The 17725-nt window shown below is 39.5% G+C and overlaps 1 protein-coding gene across 2 annotated transcripts; it reads right to left on the bottom strand.

Annotated features, from left to right (window-relative positions):
- Nucleotides 1–258: 258 nt before the first annotated feature.
- LOC112261446 (guanylate cyclase soluble subunit alpha-1) lies at nt 259–14695 on the bottom strand. 2 transcript variants are annotated; one of them, XM_024436771.2, is made up of 8 exons: nt 14181–14693; nt 13865–13926; nt 13385–13479; nt 12351–13141; nt 9245–9730; nt 7188–7331; nt 2373–2527; nt 259–1207 (listed from the first exon to the last, which is right to left on the bottom strand). In XM_024436771.2, the coding sequence occupies exons 1-8, from the start codon at nt 14415–14417 to the stop codon at nt 1012–1014; spliced, it is 2166 nt and encodes a 721-aa protein (XP_024292539.1). In that variant the 5' UTR covers nt 14418–14693; the 3' UTR covers nt 259–1011. The 2 variants fall into 2 exon arrangements, with proteins under 2 accessions (XP_024292539.1, XP_024258260.1); XM_024402492.2 differs by lacking the exon at nt 2373–2527 and having other exon boundaries at nt 989–1207; nt 14181–14695.
- Between the last annotated feature and the right edge of the window lie 3030 nt (nt 14696–17725).

Below are 17725 nucleotides of genomic sequence, written 5' to 3'. Positions count from 1 at the left end.
GTTTTCCACCACCTTCAACAAAACATCAAATGATCAAATGTATCATGAAAGAATGGCGTTGCATCCCTCCGATAGTTTCCAGACACGTATATAATCCATGCCAAGGTGCACTGACGATATTCTGGCTCGTGGTGGCCCAACACCCTATTAAGGCATTTTATGTTAGTGTTTCAATTATTTGGGCAGTTACCTGTTCTATAACTATGCTCGCAGGAAAACTGAAAATATATTCCAAACATCAGAGTAGTAGAACAAAACTGTTAATCACAATATTTATTGTCGCTTGGACAATACAAAACTAATCACAGTAATAAATATTAATTGGAATGGAAGCACATTCATTGTGTTCTAGCATTGCCGTGACATTAGTTAATGTGTAATTCTCTTTAAAGAGATAGTTCAACCAAATTCCAAAATTACATATTGGTTTCCTTGGCACTTAGCCTGTATGCAGTCTAAAATCAAGATGAGAGGCGAAAAATGCAGGGATATTGACTTGCATTTGGAGACCAGTTAATCCAAATTAAAGCATGGATTGCTTTCTTAATTTGTCCATATACTGCTTATAGGGTAAGGAAACCAATATGTAATTTTGTAATTTGGGTGACTATCCCAATGTGTGATTAATACCTGTATGTATTTACATGGTAGTTACATAGGCAGTTGTAGTATAATTACAGTTTTAAGAAATTACGTGAATCTGGTGAGGTGAATAAACCAGTGAAAGCATACAAAATGTACATCTAGCGATTTTGTAAGAGAATAATCAACATTTCTACATCCCCTAAAGAAATCTACAGCAACGGGTGCTAGCTGTATTTAGACCAGGATACAAATATTAGTTTTCTTTCAAATACTCTACTCGATTGAGCTTGCATGGCATGATGGAACCAATGGAATATTGCTAAAAGTGCAAACTCTGCCAATTTGGCGCTCCAGGCAGGCTCAATCAAACGTTCAAAGATTTCAAATATTAATTGAACCCAGGTGTGGCTGTGTCTCATCATCTATCTATGTTTTCTTAACCATGAAGTTTGTATTGCTGTAGCATGGTTCAGCAGTCTCACAGTCACTTGTGGTTTTGCCCGACCATTGATCAAAATCCTCCAAGAAGTAACAAACACCAGGAATATCCGGCGGAAAGTTTGGCGGAAGATCCTGTCTGGTCCGGGGAATGAAGACGAACTCTGGACAATCTTTCAGCAATCTGGAAACCCAAAAGAACAAATGAACCATTATGAATGTTAATATAACGTTTTAGTGTGTGCTGCAGATAGAAATGGGGGCTACGGGGCTCTCTATTCAATCAACATTGGATCCTGTTTCCTGTGCAAGATCACATAAACTATTTATCTTGTACTGTGAGAACGTGTGTATGAATGTATTGTATAACACAGTTGCTGTCTGAAACCAAAAAGCAACTCAACTGGATAGGAAGTTATACATGTTCTCTTGAAACACACGAACAATGTTGTTTTGCCTTTCTTACCAAAAATATACAGTAACATGTCAACCAATTACACTGTAATTACACTAGTTACACTAATTACACTATAACATCTTGTTACAGCTTACTTTAGTAACTGCATTATAATAATAAAGAGCACCGCAGTTAATATGTAACAATGTTGTTAATGGAGTAATTACAGTGCTACCAAATACCCAGGTAATGTTTGGACACACTTTTTAGAGGCCCCAATGCCAGGGCTATTCTATTACAGTCCGAGAGAACAACCATACGCTTTCTGGTTTTCATTCTTTCCTTTCAATCGGGGACAGATTCAGACTTGGGAATGCAGGTGGGTGAACTTTCTGGCCAATCAAGTGTTTTGTGAAACTGTTTTCAACTGTGTCCCTAAAGAGACCACACTGAACATCCAATAATGTTTGTAGTAAAGACCTTGGCTTTAGTGACTATGACAAATGTTGGGCAGCCAAATTAGGGTTCAAATTCTATGACCAAATAGTACAGATTCAGGCAAGACCTGTAGCCAACATAGGGTTTAATGGTCTATCTTCTGATGAATGCCAGTGCATCTTTTATTATCACAGTGAGTCAGGTAGTTTGTCATTTGAAGAGCACCACACAAAACATCATTTACTCTGTGACTTTTGTGATATACAGTGTGATTCAAATGAATGAGACATTAAAATAATACATTATAAATACATACATGCTAATGACAAGTCCAATGATGCATTATAACCACATCATAATGATACATGTGATCATCAATGCAAAGTGTAAACACAAGACTTTTCAAAATATAATATTTTTTAAATATAAAACATTAGCTAGTGGCTGAGTTTACGGAGATATGGCAGTGAAATTAACTATAAAATATTTTGGAATTGCAGAAGTTTTAAGTCACCTGTGGGTTGTGGGGCTAACATTGATTCTTCCAGGTACGCTACAGGACTCAAACTTATTTGCCAATGTGACGTTGTTGCCAAACAGACAGTAGCGCGGCATCATCACGCCAACAACACCGGCCAGAACTGAGCCAGTGTGCAGGCCAATTCGCATCTGTAAATAAAAATATATAATTTGTGCTGAGGGGAAAAACTACAACAATTAAATCAAAGCTTCATTGATTATATTAAGTTTTCCTTTGAAGTGACAGCTATAAGGTGAAATCAACTAAAATCCAATATAAATATTTGTATATTCGAAAAGTACAATTTCCATAACACTCTTTAAAGAACAATCAAGTCATTGCAACTCATATCTTTTCGGGAAATCACATTTTGACCGTAATAAATATAATTTAAATGTAATTTGTGATAATAATTCAAGAACATTTCCCTTGCTGTGATGCTTTATGTGAAATAACCTTATCCACATGTTCTACTTCTGAATGGATTATTTTGCCAAATTATTATTTAGATTTATTGATTGAATTTATATAGCAATTCTCCAGATGCTCAAAGTGCTTTCATAGTAGGGAGGAAACTCACCTCATCCACCACCATCAATGTTTGGCACCCACTTTGGTCATGCAAGGCAACCATTTGTGCCGGAAGGCTCAGCACACATCAGAAAGCATGGTGTAAAGGTGAGGAGTGACATATGCCAATTAGGAATGACAGGGATGGTTAGGTGGCCATGATGGAAATGGGGTCAGGACACCCCTACTCTTATGAGTGAAATTGTAATGACCGTAGAGTCAAGATATCCGTTTAACATCCTCTCCGAAGGAGTAGGGCAGTCCCATGACAGACAGCAGAGAGCGTTGGATTCGAACCCATGCTTGCAGCGTTATATATATATATGTGTGTGTGTTCTGTATGTGTGTTCAAGAGGCAGTGGCTTAGACCACTTGACCACCCAGGGCACAAAGTTGTGTTTTAGAAGTTACTTGAATGTGATTTAGGTCTGCTTTTTGGAGCATGCTAACCAAAGGGGTATACAAAGTAGAGGTCGAACGATTATGATTTTTCAACGCCGATACCGATTATTGGAGGACCAAAAAAGGCCGATACTGATTAATCGGCCAATTTTTTTGTTGTTGTTGTAATAATGACAATTACAACAATACTGAATGAACACTTGTTTTAGCTTAATATAATACACCAATAAAATCTATTTAGGCTCAAATAAATAATGAAACATATTCAATTTGGTTTAAATAATGCAAAAACAAAGTGTTGGAGAAGAAAGTAAAAGTGCCATATGTGCCATGTAAGAAAGCTAACGTTTATGTTCCTTGCTCAGAACATGAGAACAAATGAAAGCTGGTGGTTCCTTTTAATATGAGTCTTCAATATTCCCAGGTAAGAAGTTTTCGGTTGTAGTTATTATAGGAATTATAGGACTATTTCTCTCTATACCATTTGTATTTCATTAATCTTTGACTATTGGATGTTCTTATAGGCACTTTAGTATTTATTGCCAGTGTAAAAGTATAGCTTCCGTCCCTCTCCTCACCCATACCTGGGTTTGAACCAGGAACACATCAACAACAGCCACCCTCGAAGCATCGTTACACATCGCTCCACAAAAGCCGCGGCCCTTGCAGGGCAAGCGGAACAACTACTTCAAGGTCTCAGAGCGAGTGACGTTTGAAACACTATTAGCGCGCACCCCGCTAACTAGCTAGCCATTTCACATCGGTTACACCAGCCTAATCTCGGGAGTTGATAGGCTTGAAGTCATAAACAGCAGAGCTGCTGGCAAAACGCACGAAAGTGCTGTTTGAATGAATGCTTACGAGCCTGCTGGTGCCTACCATCGCTCAGTCAGACTACTCTATCAAATCATAGACTTAGTTATAACATAATAACACACAGAAATACGAGCCTTAGGTCATTAATATGGTCGAATCTGGAAACTATCATTTCGAAAACAAGATGTTTATTCTTTCAGTGAAATACAGAACCGTTCTGTATTTTATCTAACGGGTGACATCCATAAGTCTAAATATTCCTGTTACATTGCATAACCTTTAATGGTATGTCATAATTACGTAAAATTCTGGCAAATTAGGTGGCCCAAACTGTTGAATATACACTGCTTCTGCGTGCAATGAACGCAAGAGAAGTGACACAATTTCACCTAGTTAATATTGCCTGCTAACCTGGATTTCTTTTAGATAAATATGCAGGTTTAAAAATATATACTTGTGTGTATTGATTTTAAGAAAGGCTTTGATGTTTATGTTTAGGTACACATTGGAGCAACAATACACACCGCATTGATTATATGCAATGCAGGACACGCTAGATAAACTAGTAATATCATCAACCATGTGTAGTTAACTAGTGATTATGATTGATTGATTATTTTTTATAAAATAAGTTTAATGCTAGCTAGCAACTTACCTTGGCTTACTGCATTCGCTTAACAGGCAGGCTCCTCGTGGAGTGCAATGTAATCAGGTGGTTAGAGTGTTGGACTAGTTAACTGTAAGGTTGCAAGATTGAATCCCCCGAGCTGACAAGGTAAAAATCTGTCGTTCTGCCCCTGAACGAGGCAGTTAACCCACCGTTCCTAGGCTGTCATTGAAAATAAGAATGTGTTCTTAACTGACTTGCCTAGTTAAATAAAGATTAAATAAAGTTGTAAAAAATATATATATATATTTTTTTTAATTGGCCAAATCGGTGTCCAAAAATACCGATTTGCTATTGTTATGAAAACTTGAAATTGGCCCTGATTAATCATCCTCTAATACAAAGCAGGATCTATGAGTTAGCCAGCTACTTTGGATAAACAACCAGAAATAACTATTGATTTTCTAGTTCATTAGGAAAGCTAAACTTCTCCTAAAGAGCTGGCTAACTCCTTGATCCTGCTTTGTAGTGTACCCCTTGTTTTGTGTTCAATGACGCTAATGATTAACTGTAGCAAAGTCAACGAATCCAATTCATGGATCACTGACTCTTTGGGTCCATAATCTGTGTTCTATGTATTCATAAGATGGGGTCAACTACCTCTAAGTTTTCAATGTAATGTAAAATGCCAAATAATATATCAAAATACTGAAAGACAGGAACAGCTGCAGCTTTCTCATTGTAATCTCCAAATTTGAGATGTTGATGAGCCACTGTCAGTTTGCTAGGGAGGTTACTTAGCCGGCCTGACATCTGCCCATCCTCTTGACTCTGCAGGTAACACAATACACAGTCTCCCGCAGCATCTCTGTCTCTGCCCATCAACAACTGGACTCATTCCTACGGTATCTCTGGACTTGTGGGTTGGTGTGCATGGCCAAAGTGAGCGTGACATGCATATACTGTGATGTATATAATTCCTGCTTGTTGTTTTATAATAGTTATATGCTGCCTTTGTGTATAGCTGTATTGTAATATGTGCAGGTAGCATATATATTCATTTAGTCCCTCCCTTAATAACCTTGTTACTCTACTTGTGCTATCACTTATTGCAGGGGTTCTCAACCTGGGGGGGACGCAACATTTGGTGGGGGGTAAAACATTTATATAATGAATGATAATAATAGCAAATCATTTCCAATTCGCGATTGTTTATAATGATCTAAAATTATGAGAAATATGCAATGTTTTAGGCAAGAAACAAGATGTAAAATGCCAGAGGAAAACAACTCTGATGCCAATGGAATATCTTTTGTATGGCTCTGATATTCAGAAGCTGAGCTACAACCTTCTAAAGTCGAGGAGTCAAAGAAATTGGACTTTGCTTGAGAAGTCATCTTTTTTTACCCCTTTTTATCCCCAATTTCGTGGTATCCAATTGGTAGTTACAGTCTTGTCTCATCGAAACACTGTACACTGCAATGGGACAAGGACATCCCTGCTGGCCAAACCCTCCCCTAACCCAGACAGCGCTGGGCCAATTGTGCTCCGCCCCATGGGTCTCCCTGTCACAGCCAGCTGCAACAGAGCCTGGACTCAAACGCAGAATCTCTAGTGGCCTTAGACCACTGCGCCACTTGGGGGGCTGGGAAGTCATCTTATACAATGTGTGACTCTATCGCGATCAATTGATCTAATCAATTTCTGAAAAAGAGAATATGTATAATTAAATTGAGAGTTTATATAAATTGTCATAATAAAACATATTTGGTAGCGGAAGAACCTTTGGGGAAATCGAGCCTAGAGTTCCACATGCATTATTATTATTATTATTATTAAATAGCCTACCTAAAAGATGTAATGAGTTCTGTCAAGGTCTGTCAAGTTAAACAAAATAATAAAATCAATTACAAAAGCTGGTGGTGTATTTAATATAGGCTATCTCAATAAACAATAACTAATCAAATGTGAAAAGGGGGGCCCTAGGGGAAAATGTTGGGAACCCTTATTGTATTGTGTACATAGTATCCATTACCTCTATTTCTCCTGATTCAGAACCATTACCATTCTTCAGCCCCATGTACATCTCTGTCTGTGTGTGTGAATAAAATTACTCTGAGGTTGCCTCATTCCCCTCTTAATGGGGCAGGTGCTAGCGTGTCATAGACCAGCCCAAATGGAGAGTTGCTCTCTTTCAGATGAACAATATTGTCATTCTTGATATAAATAAAAAACAGCTACCAGGGAACAACTTTGTCTACATTTTGAGCAAATGGCATAACAGTAGAAAAGCCTGAAAATCTGTTTTGTGCACAAAACTGTCCAGGCAACTTCCGGTGCTACTCAGTGCCATTCTGAAAGGGGCTTTCCATTGATGGTTTCACACTGTGAAGAAGGTAAGCCGTAACACTCACCTTGATTGGCTCGCCAGTGGGCGTCCTGACCTCATCGGACAGCTCCATCATCTTCAGTGCCATGAGGGCAATCTGCACTGCGTGAGTCTCGCTCTCCTTGTGCAAGCCACCAGCCACACAGTACGCATCACCGATAGTCTCCACCTAGATACAGTAGAATAGAATAGTTTAATATCCCATAGGCAAACTACATGACATACAGTTGACTTCATCATCACAAGATAATATCTTGTTTAATACTATTAAACTTTTTTTATTTAAGACCTGCCCCCATGGTCTACAGACTCTGTTCTTAATTTATACATTGACTGTATAGAGAGAGAATAATAGTTGTATGGTGTATGCATAGTACTTTATGTTGAAGGATTGTTTTTTTAGCCCTTTTAATTCCTTGATTTGTGCATTAGACCATTCCAATTCATAACCTCCTAATGAGAAGCACAAGTAATGGAAAACACGTCAAATCAAGTGAGCAAAAACTACTGTACCTATATTTTAATTTGTCACACAGTCTTCCCCTACGGGTAGAGATGTTGACACATTCGAACACAAACACATTAAAACAATCAACAGGGCCAATTTAATCAGTGTGAATTAGCATCAAAATAGTTCTTCTGGGAGGTGTTTATGTTTTACTCTGGAGCAGGAGAGCACCCGACAGTTGTGTGGTAGTGGTTGAGGTGAACAACGTGAGGTAAAAGTCGATGTCCCAAATGGCATTCTATACAGTGAATTGTAGTGCAATATAAAGGGAATAGAGTGCCATTTGGAAAGCAGACAAAATCTATTTTTGGATCGGGAATGGAAACAGAGGTCCTAAAGGAACCTCTGACTTCCCAGTACTTTACGAAAGATCCGTCAGACATGCTGCTCTCCTCTGTTATACTTCAGTGACACACTGATTACATTAACCAAACTCCCCGCAGATTACAAGACAGTTGGCTGAGAGCAAGCAAGTTTGGCCATGAGACAAGTACAGTCTGTTCTTTAAGAAATAATAAACCCAAATAAAATGGTGGAATTGTGTCATTTTTGTCCAATACTTGTGGAATCTATGAGAGAACGCAACGAAAATAACTTTTCTACCATGAACTTAAAGTACTTTTGTGCCTAAATCACATAAGTCTCATTCTGACAAGGTCAAAAACAACCATGATCTTTCCCCTTTTTGGAGCCTGTGCATCTGTTTTATATGTATCCTACTCTTATTTTGGAGTAGACCTTTAAATTATTGATGACTTAAGAATACACAACTATTATTCTCTCTAAATTGCTTTGGTCAAGACATAACTGTTGAGTGTTGTCTATATTAATACATTGATGAATTATTGCTAAATTATGCAAAATCATGAGGTAGACAAGCCTCCACTCTCAAATGATTCATATCAGTAAACACATTCCAATGAAACGCTATCGAAGAGCAACATGAAGCATATTTTACCTTATCACCTCCATGGCTAATTCAATTCAAATGAAGCTGTATTCATGATGGGATCAACATAATATGGGAATGCCAGCAAGGGTCTGTAGTCAACAACATAAATGGTTGTTCTAAAAATAAACTGTTGATATTAACATAAGATTATATAGAGGGCCTTATTCATTCAATCCAAAACCGGTAACATGGGTTGTGGAATAAGACTATAGCAAGATTTGGGCACATTTGGAGTCCATTTCTCAAAAATGTAAATTTTAGCTTTCTTACACTGTAAGGCAATTTATGCTGTTCCATTTTAACTGCTGTTTTACTGAGTATTATATTATATTATAACCTGGTACTTTCTGGTACTTAATTGGGAGGAATTCCACACACTACATTGTACCATTACATTGTACCAAATGGTGGGTGGTGCGTAGTGTTTCAATTAATTCAATCTATCCCCATAAACAAATGTATTCTGTGGTTATTATTATGAATTTAATTTCACCTTCATCATTCCAAGTAATTACCAGGCACTTTGTAAAATAAAGCATAACCACAATGTTTAGTTGTATCCGCTAAATCTGATTTTGATTGAGAAGTTCCCTGAGTTTCCTTGGGCCTTGCTGTAACACACCTTGTATACATCCAGCTCCCCGCAGTGGTGGTCAAAGCGTGTGTACAGCTCATTAAGCATGGTGACCACCTGCATAGGCGTGCAGCGTGAGCACACGGCCGTGAAGCCTACGATGTCCGAGAACAGCATGGTGACATGCTCAAACTCCCTGGCATCCACCGTGTGGCCTTGCCAAAGTTCCTGGGCCACCGTCCCCGGGAAAATGGTGAAAAGCAGATCCACCGTCCTCTTCTTCTCTTCCTCCAGGGCGAGGTGAGCGTGCTCCAGGGCCGCCTTGGCCTTGCCTAGGCGCTTCTTCAAGCCATCCTGGGCCTTGGCCTGCTCGCCCACCAGGACCACGTCGCGCAGGGCGTTGTGGATGGGGATGTCAGACAGGTAGAGGCCACGGCCAGTCAGCTCCTCCAGCTTGTCTACGCACGGCGAGCCCAGGAAGAGGATGGCATTGGACTCTGAGATGCAGATCATCTGGCCTTTCAGGTCCATGAGCTAGAAGAGAGGGAAACAAGACAAGAGATAAATGGCTTTGTCTGGGTACTCCATGCTAAATGGTACATACACAGTCATGTCCAAAATTATTGGCACACTTGATAAAGATTAGCAAAAAAGACTGTATAAAATAAATAATACAAATAGTGAGCTACATTGTATTCTCAAATACAATTGTTCAGAGAAAGAGATTTTGTTTAACAAGTCATTAAAAAATATATATTGGCACCCCTTGTTTTCAAAACTCCACCACCCTCCCCTTGCGAGGATAACGGCTCTTATGGACTGATATTTTCAAGTCAATGCCTTCTTCAATTCAAACCACAGGTTTTTAATGGGGTTCAAGTGTGGAGACTTGAGATGGCCATTGCAAAATGTTGATTTTGTGGTCAGTTAACCATTTCTTTGTGGATTTTAATGTGTGCTGGAAGATCCACTTGCGGCCAAGTTTCAGCCTCCTGACAGAGGCAACCAGGTTTTTGGTCAAAATGTCTTGATACTTGGTAAAGTTAACAAGGGCCCAAGGACCAATGGAAGAAAAATAGCTTTGCTAACCAGTATTGGTACTTGAATTGGAACCAGTGCTATGGTCAGATGACATGAAAATAGAGCTATTTTGACACTCACACCACACTCACACCAGTGGTGGGTTTAGCATCAAAAGAACAAATCATTTGTAGAAAATAACCTCATACCTACTGCAAAATATTGTGGTGGATCTTTGATGTTATGGGGATATTTTGCTTCCACTAGTTCTGGGGCCATTGTCAAAGTCAATGGCATCATGAACTATCAAGTACCAGGACATTTTAGCCAAAAACCTGGTTGCCTCTGCCAGGAGGCAGAGGACTGTTAAGAATACAAGATCAAGTGGATCTTCCAGCAAGACAATAATCTCTAGCAGCACATCAAAATCCCAAAATCAACAGCCTGATCAACTCTATGCAAAGGACATGTGTCGCGCTGCATGAGGCGAATGGTCACACCTAATTCATTTATTTCTGTTGACAGATTTTCTTTGTAGTTCTACGAATGGTCTGACTCACTGGAAGAAATAAAGTGTTAAATAACTATGAAGCTTTCAGAGATTCCCACCCCGTGAAAAGTTAACTTTGTACATGTTTTGACCTGACCTGACTTTCTTTTTACTGCTCTCAATAGTTGACCATAAATAGAGATTGTTACACAATTATATCAGCATCCTCGTGAGAGACTTTGATGGGTGAACTGATTTGACATAGTGCCTCCAATTCAACCTGGTCTCAGAGCATTTCATATTATTCTGAACGTAAATCCAAGACACATTTAATATGTTATGTTTGGTATGGTATATATTCATTTGTGGATGTCCATCACCCATTTTGTATGACATATTATGAATTACAATTCATATTATATGTTACGAATTTGCAAATGTCCTTTTTGTTACAAATTTGCAAAATGTACTATATGTTACGAATTTGCAAAATGTATGACATGTTACGAATTCTAGCTAGGTGACTAACATTTGCTGGCTGGCTAACATTAACTAGGCTAGGGGGTTAAGGTTAGAGTTACGTTTAGGAGTTAGGTTAAAAGGTTAAGGTTAGCTATAATAATTATGGTTAGAGAAATGGTTAGATTTTTTTATTTGTTTTATTTTTTATTTTACCTTTATTTAACCAGGCAAGTCAGTTAAGAACACATTCTTATTTTCCATGATGGCCTGGGAACAGTGGGTTAACTGCCTGTTCAGGGGCAGAACAACAGATTTGTACCTTGTCAACCTTCTGGTTGCTAGTCCAACGCTCTAACCACTAGGCTACCCTGCCTAGGTTAGGGTTAGGGGAAGTGTTAGCTAATATTCTAAGTAGTTGCAAAGTAGCTAAAATTAGTACCTAGTTGAAAAGTTGGTAATTAGCCAATGTTGTCTGTGATGAGATTTGAACTCGCAACCTTTGGGATGCTAGATGTTTGCGTTATACGCCTACCCATTCACCCTGACCAACCTCCCTACTTTTGTTTTTGCCTTAAGTAACCATCCGTCTTATGTAACCATACCAAACGTACCATATCATATTAATTTTAGTGTCCCGGATTTAGATTTACTATGTTACGTCTAGTCTATGAGACCCGGCTGTCCAATTCCATCGTGGGCTTATATTGTTCTCTACCTCAGGGGGAGCATTCCGCTAATTAGCACATACTAATTAACAACGTGGCATTTTGCCTGTCTGAAGGGCTATTTTTAAAATCAAGCCTGCATTTAGACAACCTTCAATACCTTGTTAGGCATTCATCTCAACTCCAAGGGGTCATATCCAGCAGACCTGAGTTCAAAAAAGTTCAAAAAGACTTTGAGTGTTTGCTTTGAGCCCACTCTGCGGAGTCAACAGAAAGTGGATGTTTAAAGGAATACAGTATTTTCCACCTAACTTTCCACTGAAAAACAATAGTGGGACCTCCACTCAGGCGTCTTTCTATGGCTGCTATGTTAGGTTAGCTTGAGCCTGCCTGGACTGCCGAATAGGTGGGTTTGCACTTGGTTCCATTGAACCAGGCGAGCTCAATGAAGCATCACTCAAGACTTCAAATACTATTTGAACCCAGGTCTGATATCCAGTCAAAATAGGGTCATTACCCTCCCTGTGTCATCGGCCATGGAGCCCCCTTGGTGCTTTATCCGAATGATGAACTGTGTGTTCAGCATAGTCAAGATGCCTTGGAAGGTGCACCTGATCTGGGGCGTGACGATGGCAAAGTGCTCCTGGAAGGCAGCGGGCCGCCTCAGGCCATCCTTCCGGCTAAGCCTCTTCCGTAGGCCGTCACCTATTTGCAACAGGCCCAGGTCCTGATCCAGAAAGAGGTGGAAAGGGAAGGTGGAGGAGAAGAGCGAGGTGGGCATGGTCCCAACCGACGTGGCCCTCATGGGACTGGGGCTCAGGCTCTTGGCATCCTTCACCACAACCGAGTAGAGCAGGCTGGGCTGCCGGGGCCCAGCTTGGAACTGCAAGGGGCCTACGCTCTCCTTGGTGCCTCCTTGAAGGTCCATCTCGATCTCCATGTCCATGAACACCTCCACGGTGGTGTCGTAGAGCAGGCGGGCAGCCGCCTTGATGACACCAGGGAAGAAGAACTCCGTGGTCTGCCCGGGGTTGAAGTAGTAGACGGTGTGCAGACCCAGATCCTTGTCCAGGCACAGCACCGACGCTGATTCGTTGTTTACATTATCTGTTATTCTGTCTAGGTTGGCTTGCAGAGCGGCTGGTTCTGGCGGGTTTGGGACGATGCCCTGTTTCAACAGGACATTGAAGCTGTTCAGGAAGTCGCTGAGGGCTCCCCCCACCACCTGCAGAATATGGCTGTCCTCGTCGAAGCACGTTTGGAACAGCTCCTCGCCAAGGGAGACTTTCAAAGCGTCCATGTGAATACCTGATCGTAAAAGGAGAGCAAATGTAATAGAATAGAATAACATGATGTAAATAAAAAAATACAATACAATACTGTAGATTAGAATAGAAAACAACAGAATAGAATATTTTTATTGTCCACACAAGGTACAAATGTGTCTTTTGTTTCACAGAGGCATGAATATAACAGATGTTAAAAACACCCACAACGGAATAAAAGCAACTCATGTTCGGTGTTGTTTGAATTTGATCAGCTTCACAATACCTGTTTTGAGAGAATAATTCTTCATGATCTCCAGTAAATGCTCTGGTCGATCAAAGGTCCTATCTTGACAGATGTCTGCATAACACACGGAAGGGCTGTGGACAGAAATGACATCAGTGTTATATTAGTAAGCACTGCACTCACCACATGAATGAATGGGTTTAGATATCCTATTCCATGAAATCCCATGTATGTTATGAAAAACTGTTTCTTAACCAAAGTTTTGACTATTTTTCCTATTCCTTGTATTCTCTTCAAGGCCATCTTGCTGATTGATCATATACAGGTCGTTATGCATGGGGCATCCATGCATGGCACGCAGTCAATAGGTATTCAATAAGAATAATAGCTGACCCGTTCAATTGAACACAACTGAACATTGTCATTTCTTATAATCATGACCTTTGACAATAATTAAATATCAGGGCAGCATAGTTTAAATCGTTAATTTCGCCAGCATTTATTGGACTTATTTCTTACCATTTCTTGTCTAACGTATGCTGTTTCATCATTTGCAGAAAGGCAGTATGCAGTCTTTGAAACTGGAAAACAACAAGTCCAGAAGTTTATTGACAATATATGTGTATAAGAAATCTTATAGTTTGGCCCATTGCAATCACATATCAACACAACAGCAAACAAATAATTTGGTTCGAGATTAGTTCCGATAGGTTACGGTACATGTTCCACGGTGTAAACTGCTCTCTTCTGAGACGACACTCAACAACAGTGCACAACAGTCAATTCTGATTATATTTTTGAGAAATTGATTTATTGTAGCACAATCTCAATTTACCTCGGGACATGCTAACTTGCGGATGCTCTCCCCTAATGAATGAAGATTGACTCTAGTCTTGCTTGTCTTCCTTTGAGGTAGCACCTCCGATACATTTCCATCCTTGGAAATTGCCAGTACATCCCCGGTATGGTCACTTGTACGTTCCTCAAAGTCTCCGGGTTCGTCCACACGACCAATACCGGCGAATGGACATTCTCCAGAGATTTTCAGGTCTTTCAATTTTGTGCAAAACATTGTTAGTGGTTTATCCTCATCTCTTGGTTACATGCAAATGTCTACATTTTGGACACGCAACTCCTGTCTCAGTTAGAAATTCCATTCCCACATCATGGCATTCGCAAGGGAGCGAGGAGAAAAAATAGATTATTTTATGCGCATCCTCTCGTCTGGACAACTGTCTTTCTCCACTTCGTATGTTATAAATGATCCGCACCTACGCCAGCAACCACACACAATATTCATAGGAAATTACATGGCAAAACATGAGTGAAATACTATTACCACAAACCAATGAAAACCGACAGAAGAGTCCACCTGGCCAATCGATGCGCGAGTAGGTTGAGCTCTTAAAAAATAGATCAGTATGCAATACCTTGTAGGCTGCTGCGACGGTATAAATCAATAACTAATTCACTGTTTGTCACATAAACATCAAACTAGATATGATTTATTCTATAAATGTCTAGTATACTTTTACAACCTTTGCCTTGAATAAAAATTCCAGTTTTGATTTGACAGAAATACATAAAATCTCAAACATTGCATTTGAAGATGAAGAAATCTAATTCAGTGATTGTCTGAGAAAAAAGTGAAAATATGCATTTATTTGCAATAACTTTAAAGAAATGTTAATTTCAATGTTTACATACAGCTGTACAAGGTTTACAATCTTAAATTGTATACCAAATCACTGTTTGCATTTTTAGTGCAGCAGTTACACATTTAAAGTAGTTACAAGGTACAACAGTAATTTATTTAAACGTCTCTAATTTAACAGCAAAGAAGCCCCTTCCAATCATTTTTTATTTTGCCTTTGTTGAAGTCCTTCTTTGTCATCCCCAGACAAGCTGAATGGTACCATCTCTGGCACTCAGAGCATTCTATCTGCAGTGTTAAAAACATAAAACAGGGTTATGTTTATTTACATGCAAATTACAGTTCTGGAATACCCAAATTCTGTTACATGCTTTTGCAATAAAGGAACATTTTCAAAATTAATTGGATTTTTGTTCAATTGCTCAATGGACTTTAAATGACATGCATTTGACCACAACCTTGACAGAAGCACACATAACTGTGGTGTTAATCATCGTTGAGTATTCCGGCAATATAAATAATATCGTAATAAAGGTATACATTTGCAAAAAATGTATACGTTGATAAAAAAGGTTTCAAAATCAACATGCCAGAGGATCTACCCATTGGACGTAGGCTCGGTTGGGAGTTTATCATCGTTGGAATTTTATATTCTGCTTTACCACTAAAATCATAATAAACACTGACAACTGAAATATTGTGTTATTGTTGTTATTGTTACGCGTATTATTATAAAACATAGGGGAAGGGGAAGTTAAAAAATGTACCCAAAAAGGTTCTTCAAAAGGTTCTTTGAGGATCCATTGAAAGGGGTCCTTTGAAGAACCATTTTATAGGGTTCTTCGGAGAACTTAGAGAGGTTCCCCCACAGTTTTATTTTGAAGAAATCCTAAAGGATACTCTAGGAACCTTTTCTTTTTAGAGTGTAGGAAGAGTCTTGGTGGTTCCAAACTTCTTCCATTTAAGAATGATGGAGGCCACTGTGTTCTTGGAGACCTTCAATGCTGCAGACATTTTTTGGTACCCTTCCCCAGGTCTGTGCCTCGACACAATCCTGTCTCGGAGCTCTACGGAATATTCCTTCAACCTCATGGCTTGGTGTTTGGCATGACATGCACTGTCAACTATGAGTCCTTATATAGACAGGTGTGTGCCTTTCCAAATCATGTCCAATCAATTGAATTTACCATAAGTGGATTAATGGAAACAGAATGCACCTGAGCTCAATTTTCGAGTCTCATAGAAAAAGGTCTGAATACTTATGGAAATAAGGTATTTCTGTTTTACTCTTTTAACACATTTGCCAAAATTTCTAAAAACCTGTTTTTGCTTTGTCAATACGGGCTATTGCGTGTAGATTGATGAGGAAAACATTGGATTTAATCCATTTTAGATTAAGGCTGTAATGTTACAAAATGTGGAAAAAGGGGTCTGAATACGCTGTACCTGTCTGCACTAACAGTACTTTGACATAGTGCATCACGTCCTAATTATTGTTTCCAGGTGCATCCCAACCCTCAAAACAAGACACACCTGGAGACAAATTAGGGTGGATGCTTTAATCTTATGCAATTTACAGTAGTGTGTGCATACATTTTCATACAGGTGGCCCCAGCAGGATTCAAACCCACAATCCTAAAACTGCAAGCACCATGCTTTGCCAACTGAGCCACATATGACATGTTCAAATATATTTACATAATTACATAAATATTAATGTATCTCCCCTGGGTTAATGCCTAGCTACAGTGGGGCAAAAAAGTATTTAGTCAGCCACCAATTGTGCAAGTTCTCCCACTTAAAAAGATGAGAGAGGCCTGTAATTTTCATCATAGGTACACTTCAACTATGACAGACAAAATGAGGGGGGAAAAATCCAGAAAATCACATTGTAGGATTTTTAATGAATTTATTTGCAAATTATGGTGGAAAATAAGTATTTACTAAATATTTTTTTGCCCCACTGTATGTAGGCTATAATTAAGTGTTAGTCACCATTAGTGTTCTGCATGTGTATGCCGCCAACTTGTATTGGCAGTGCAGTGACAACTCCCCATTTTCTAATGGAAAGCCCCTCAGACCATCTCCACATCCTAATCACACTTCTTATCTCCACTGCCAAGACTGCCAAGTAACAGGCGTACTCGCACACGCGCGCACACACCTCGACTCCCTAGCCAAGCCTGCCCCCTCCCCCTCATCATATGCCCTTCTTGCACGTCCACTTCCATGGCCAAAATCTGATTTAGAATCCCACAGCTATAGCCGAAAAACTCCCACACACTAAAGGCTGATTTTCTGAACCAGATTACTCTTGGAGTAAGAAGTATGTTCTCCACTGAAAGTGATTTTTAATCCAGGACTTGGCTCTATATGTTTCCAGTGAACGGGACTTCATGGCCAATACATTGATTCGTTCACTTATGCTATTGGAACAGAGCCAATACTGATACGTCTTGCACATGCTTGACCAACTGGACTGGTCAATATACTTTTTATACCATAGTGCTGCATGTGAAGGTTGCTAAGGAATCAGAAATGTAATGTAGCCCACACCGCAGTCCAGTGTGTTTACACAGAGTAGGCTATGTCCTACTGTTTCAACCATTACCAGACTCAAACACTCCAGCAGACATGAGTGGTTGTGGGGTCCTGAAAATAGAGTTTAACTTCAATAATTTAATCACAATTTTACTTACTGTATACCACGGTTACCTTACCAATGC

This window comes from Oncorhynchus tshawytscha, linkage group LG11 (assembly GCF_018296145.1).
Source record: "Oncorhynchus tshawytscha isolate Ot180627B linkage group LG11, Otsh_v2.0, whole genome shotgun sequence".
Taxonomy (NCBI): Eukaryota; Metazoa; Chordata; class Actinopteri; order Salmoniformes; family Salmonidae; genus Oncorhynchus; species Oncorhynchus tshawytscha.
The sequence above is the reverse complement of the archived record's forward strand: the minus strand, read 5'-3'. Positions and strand labels throughout refer to the sequence as shown.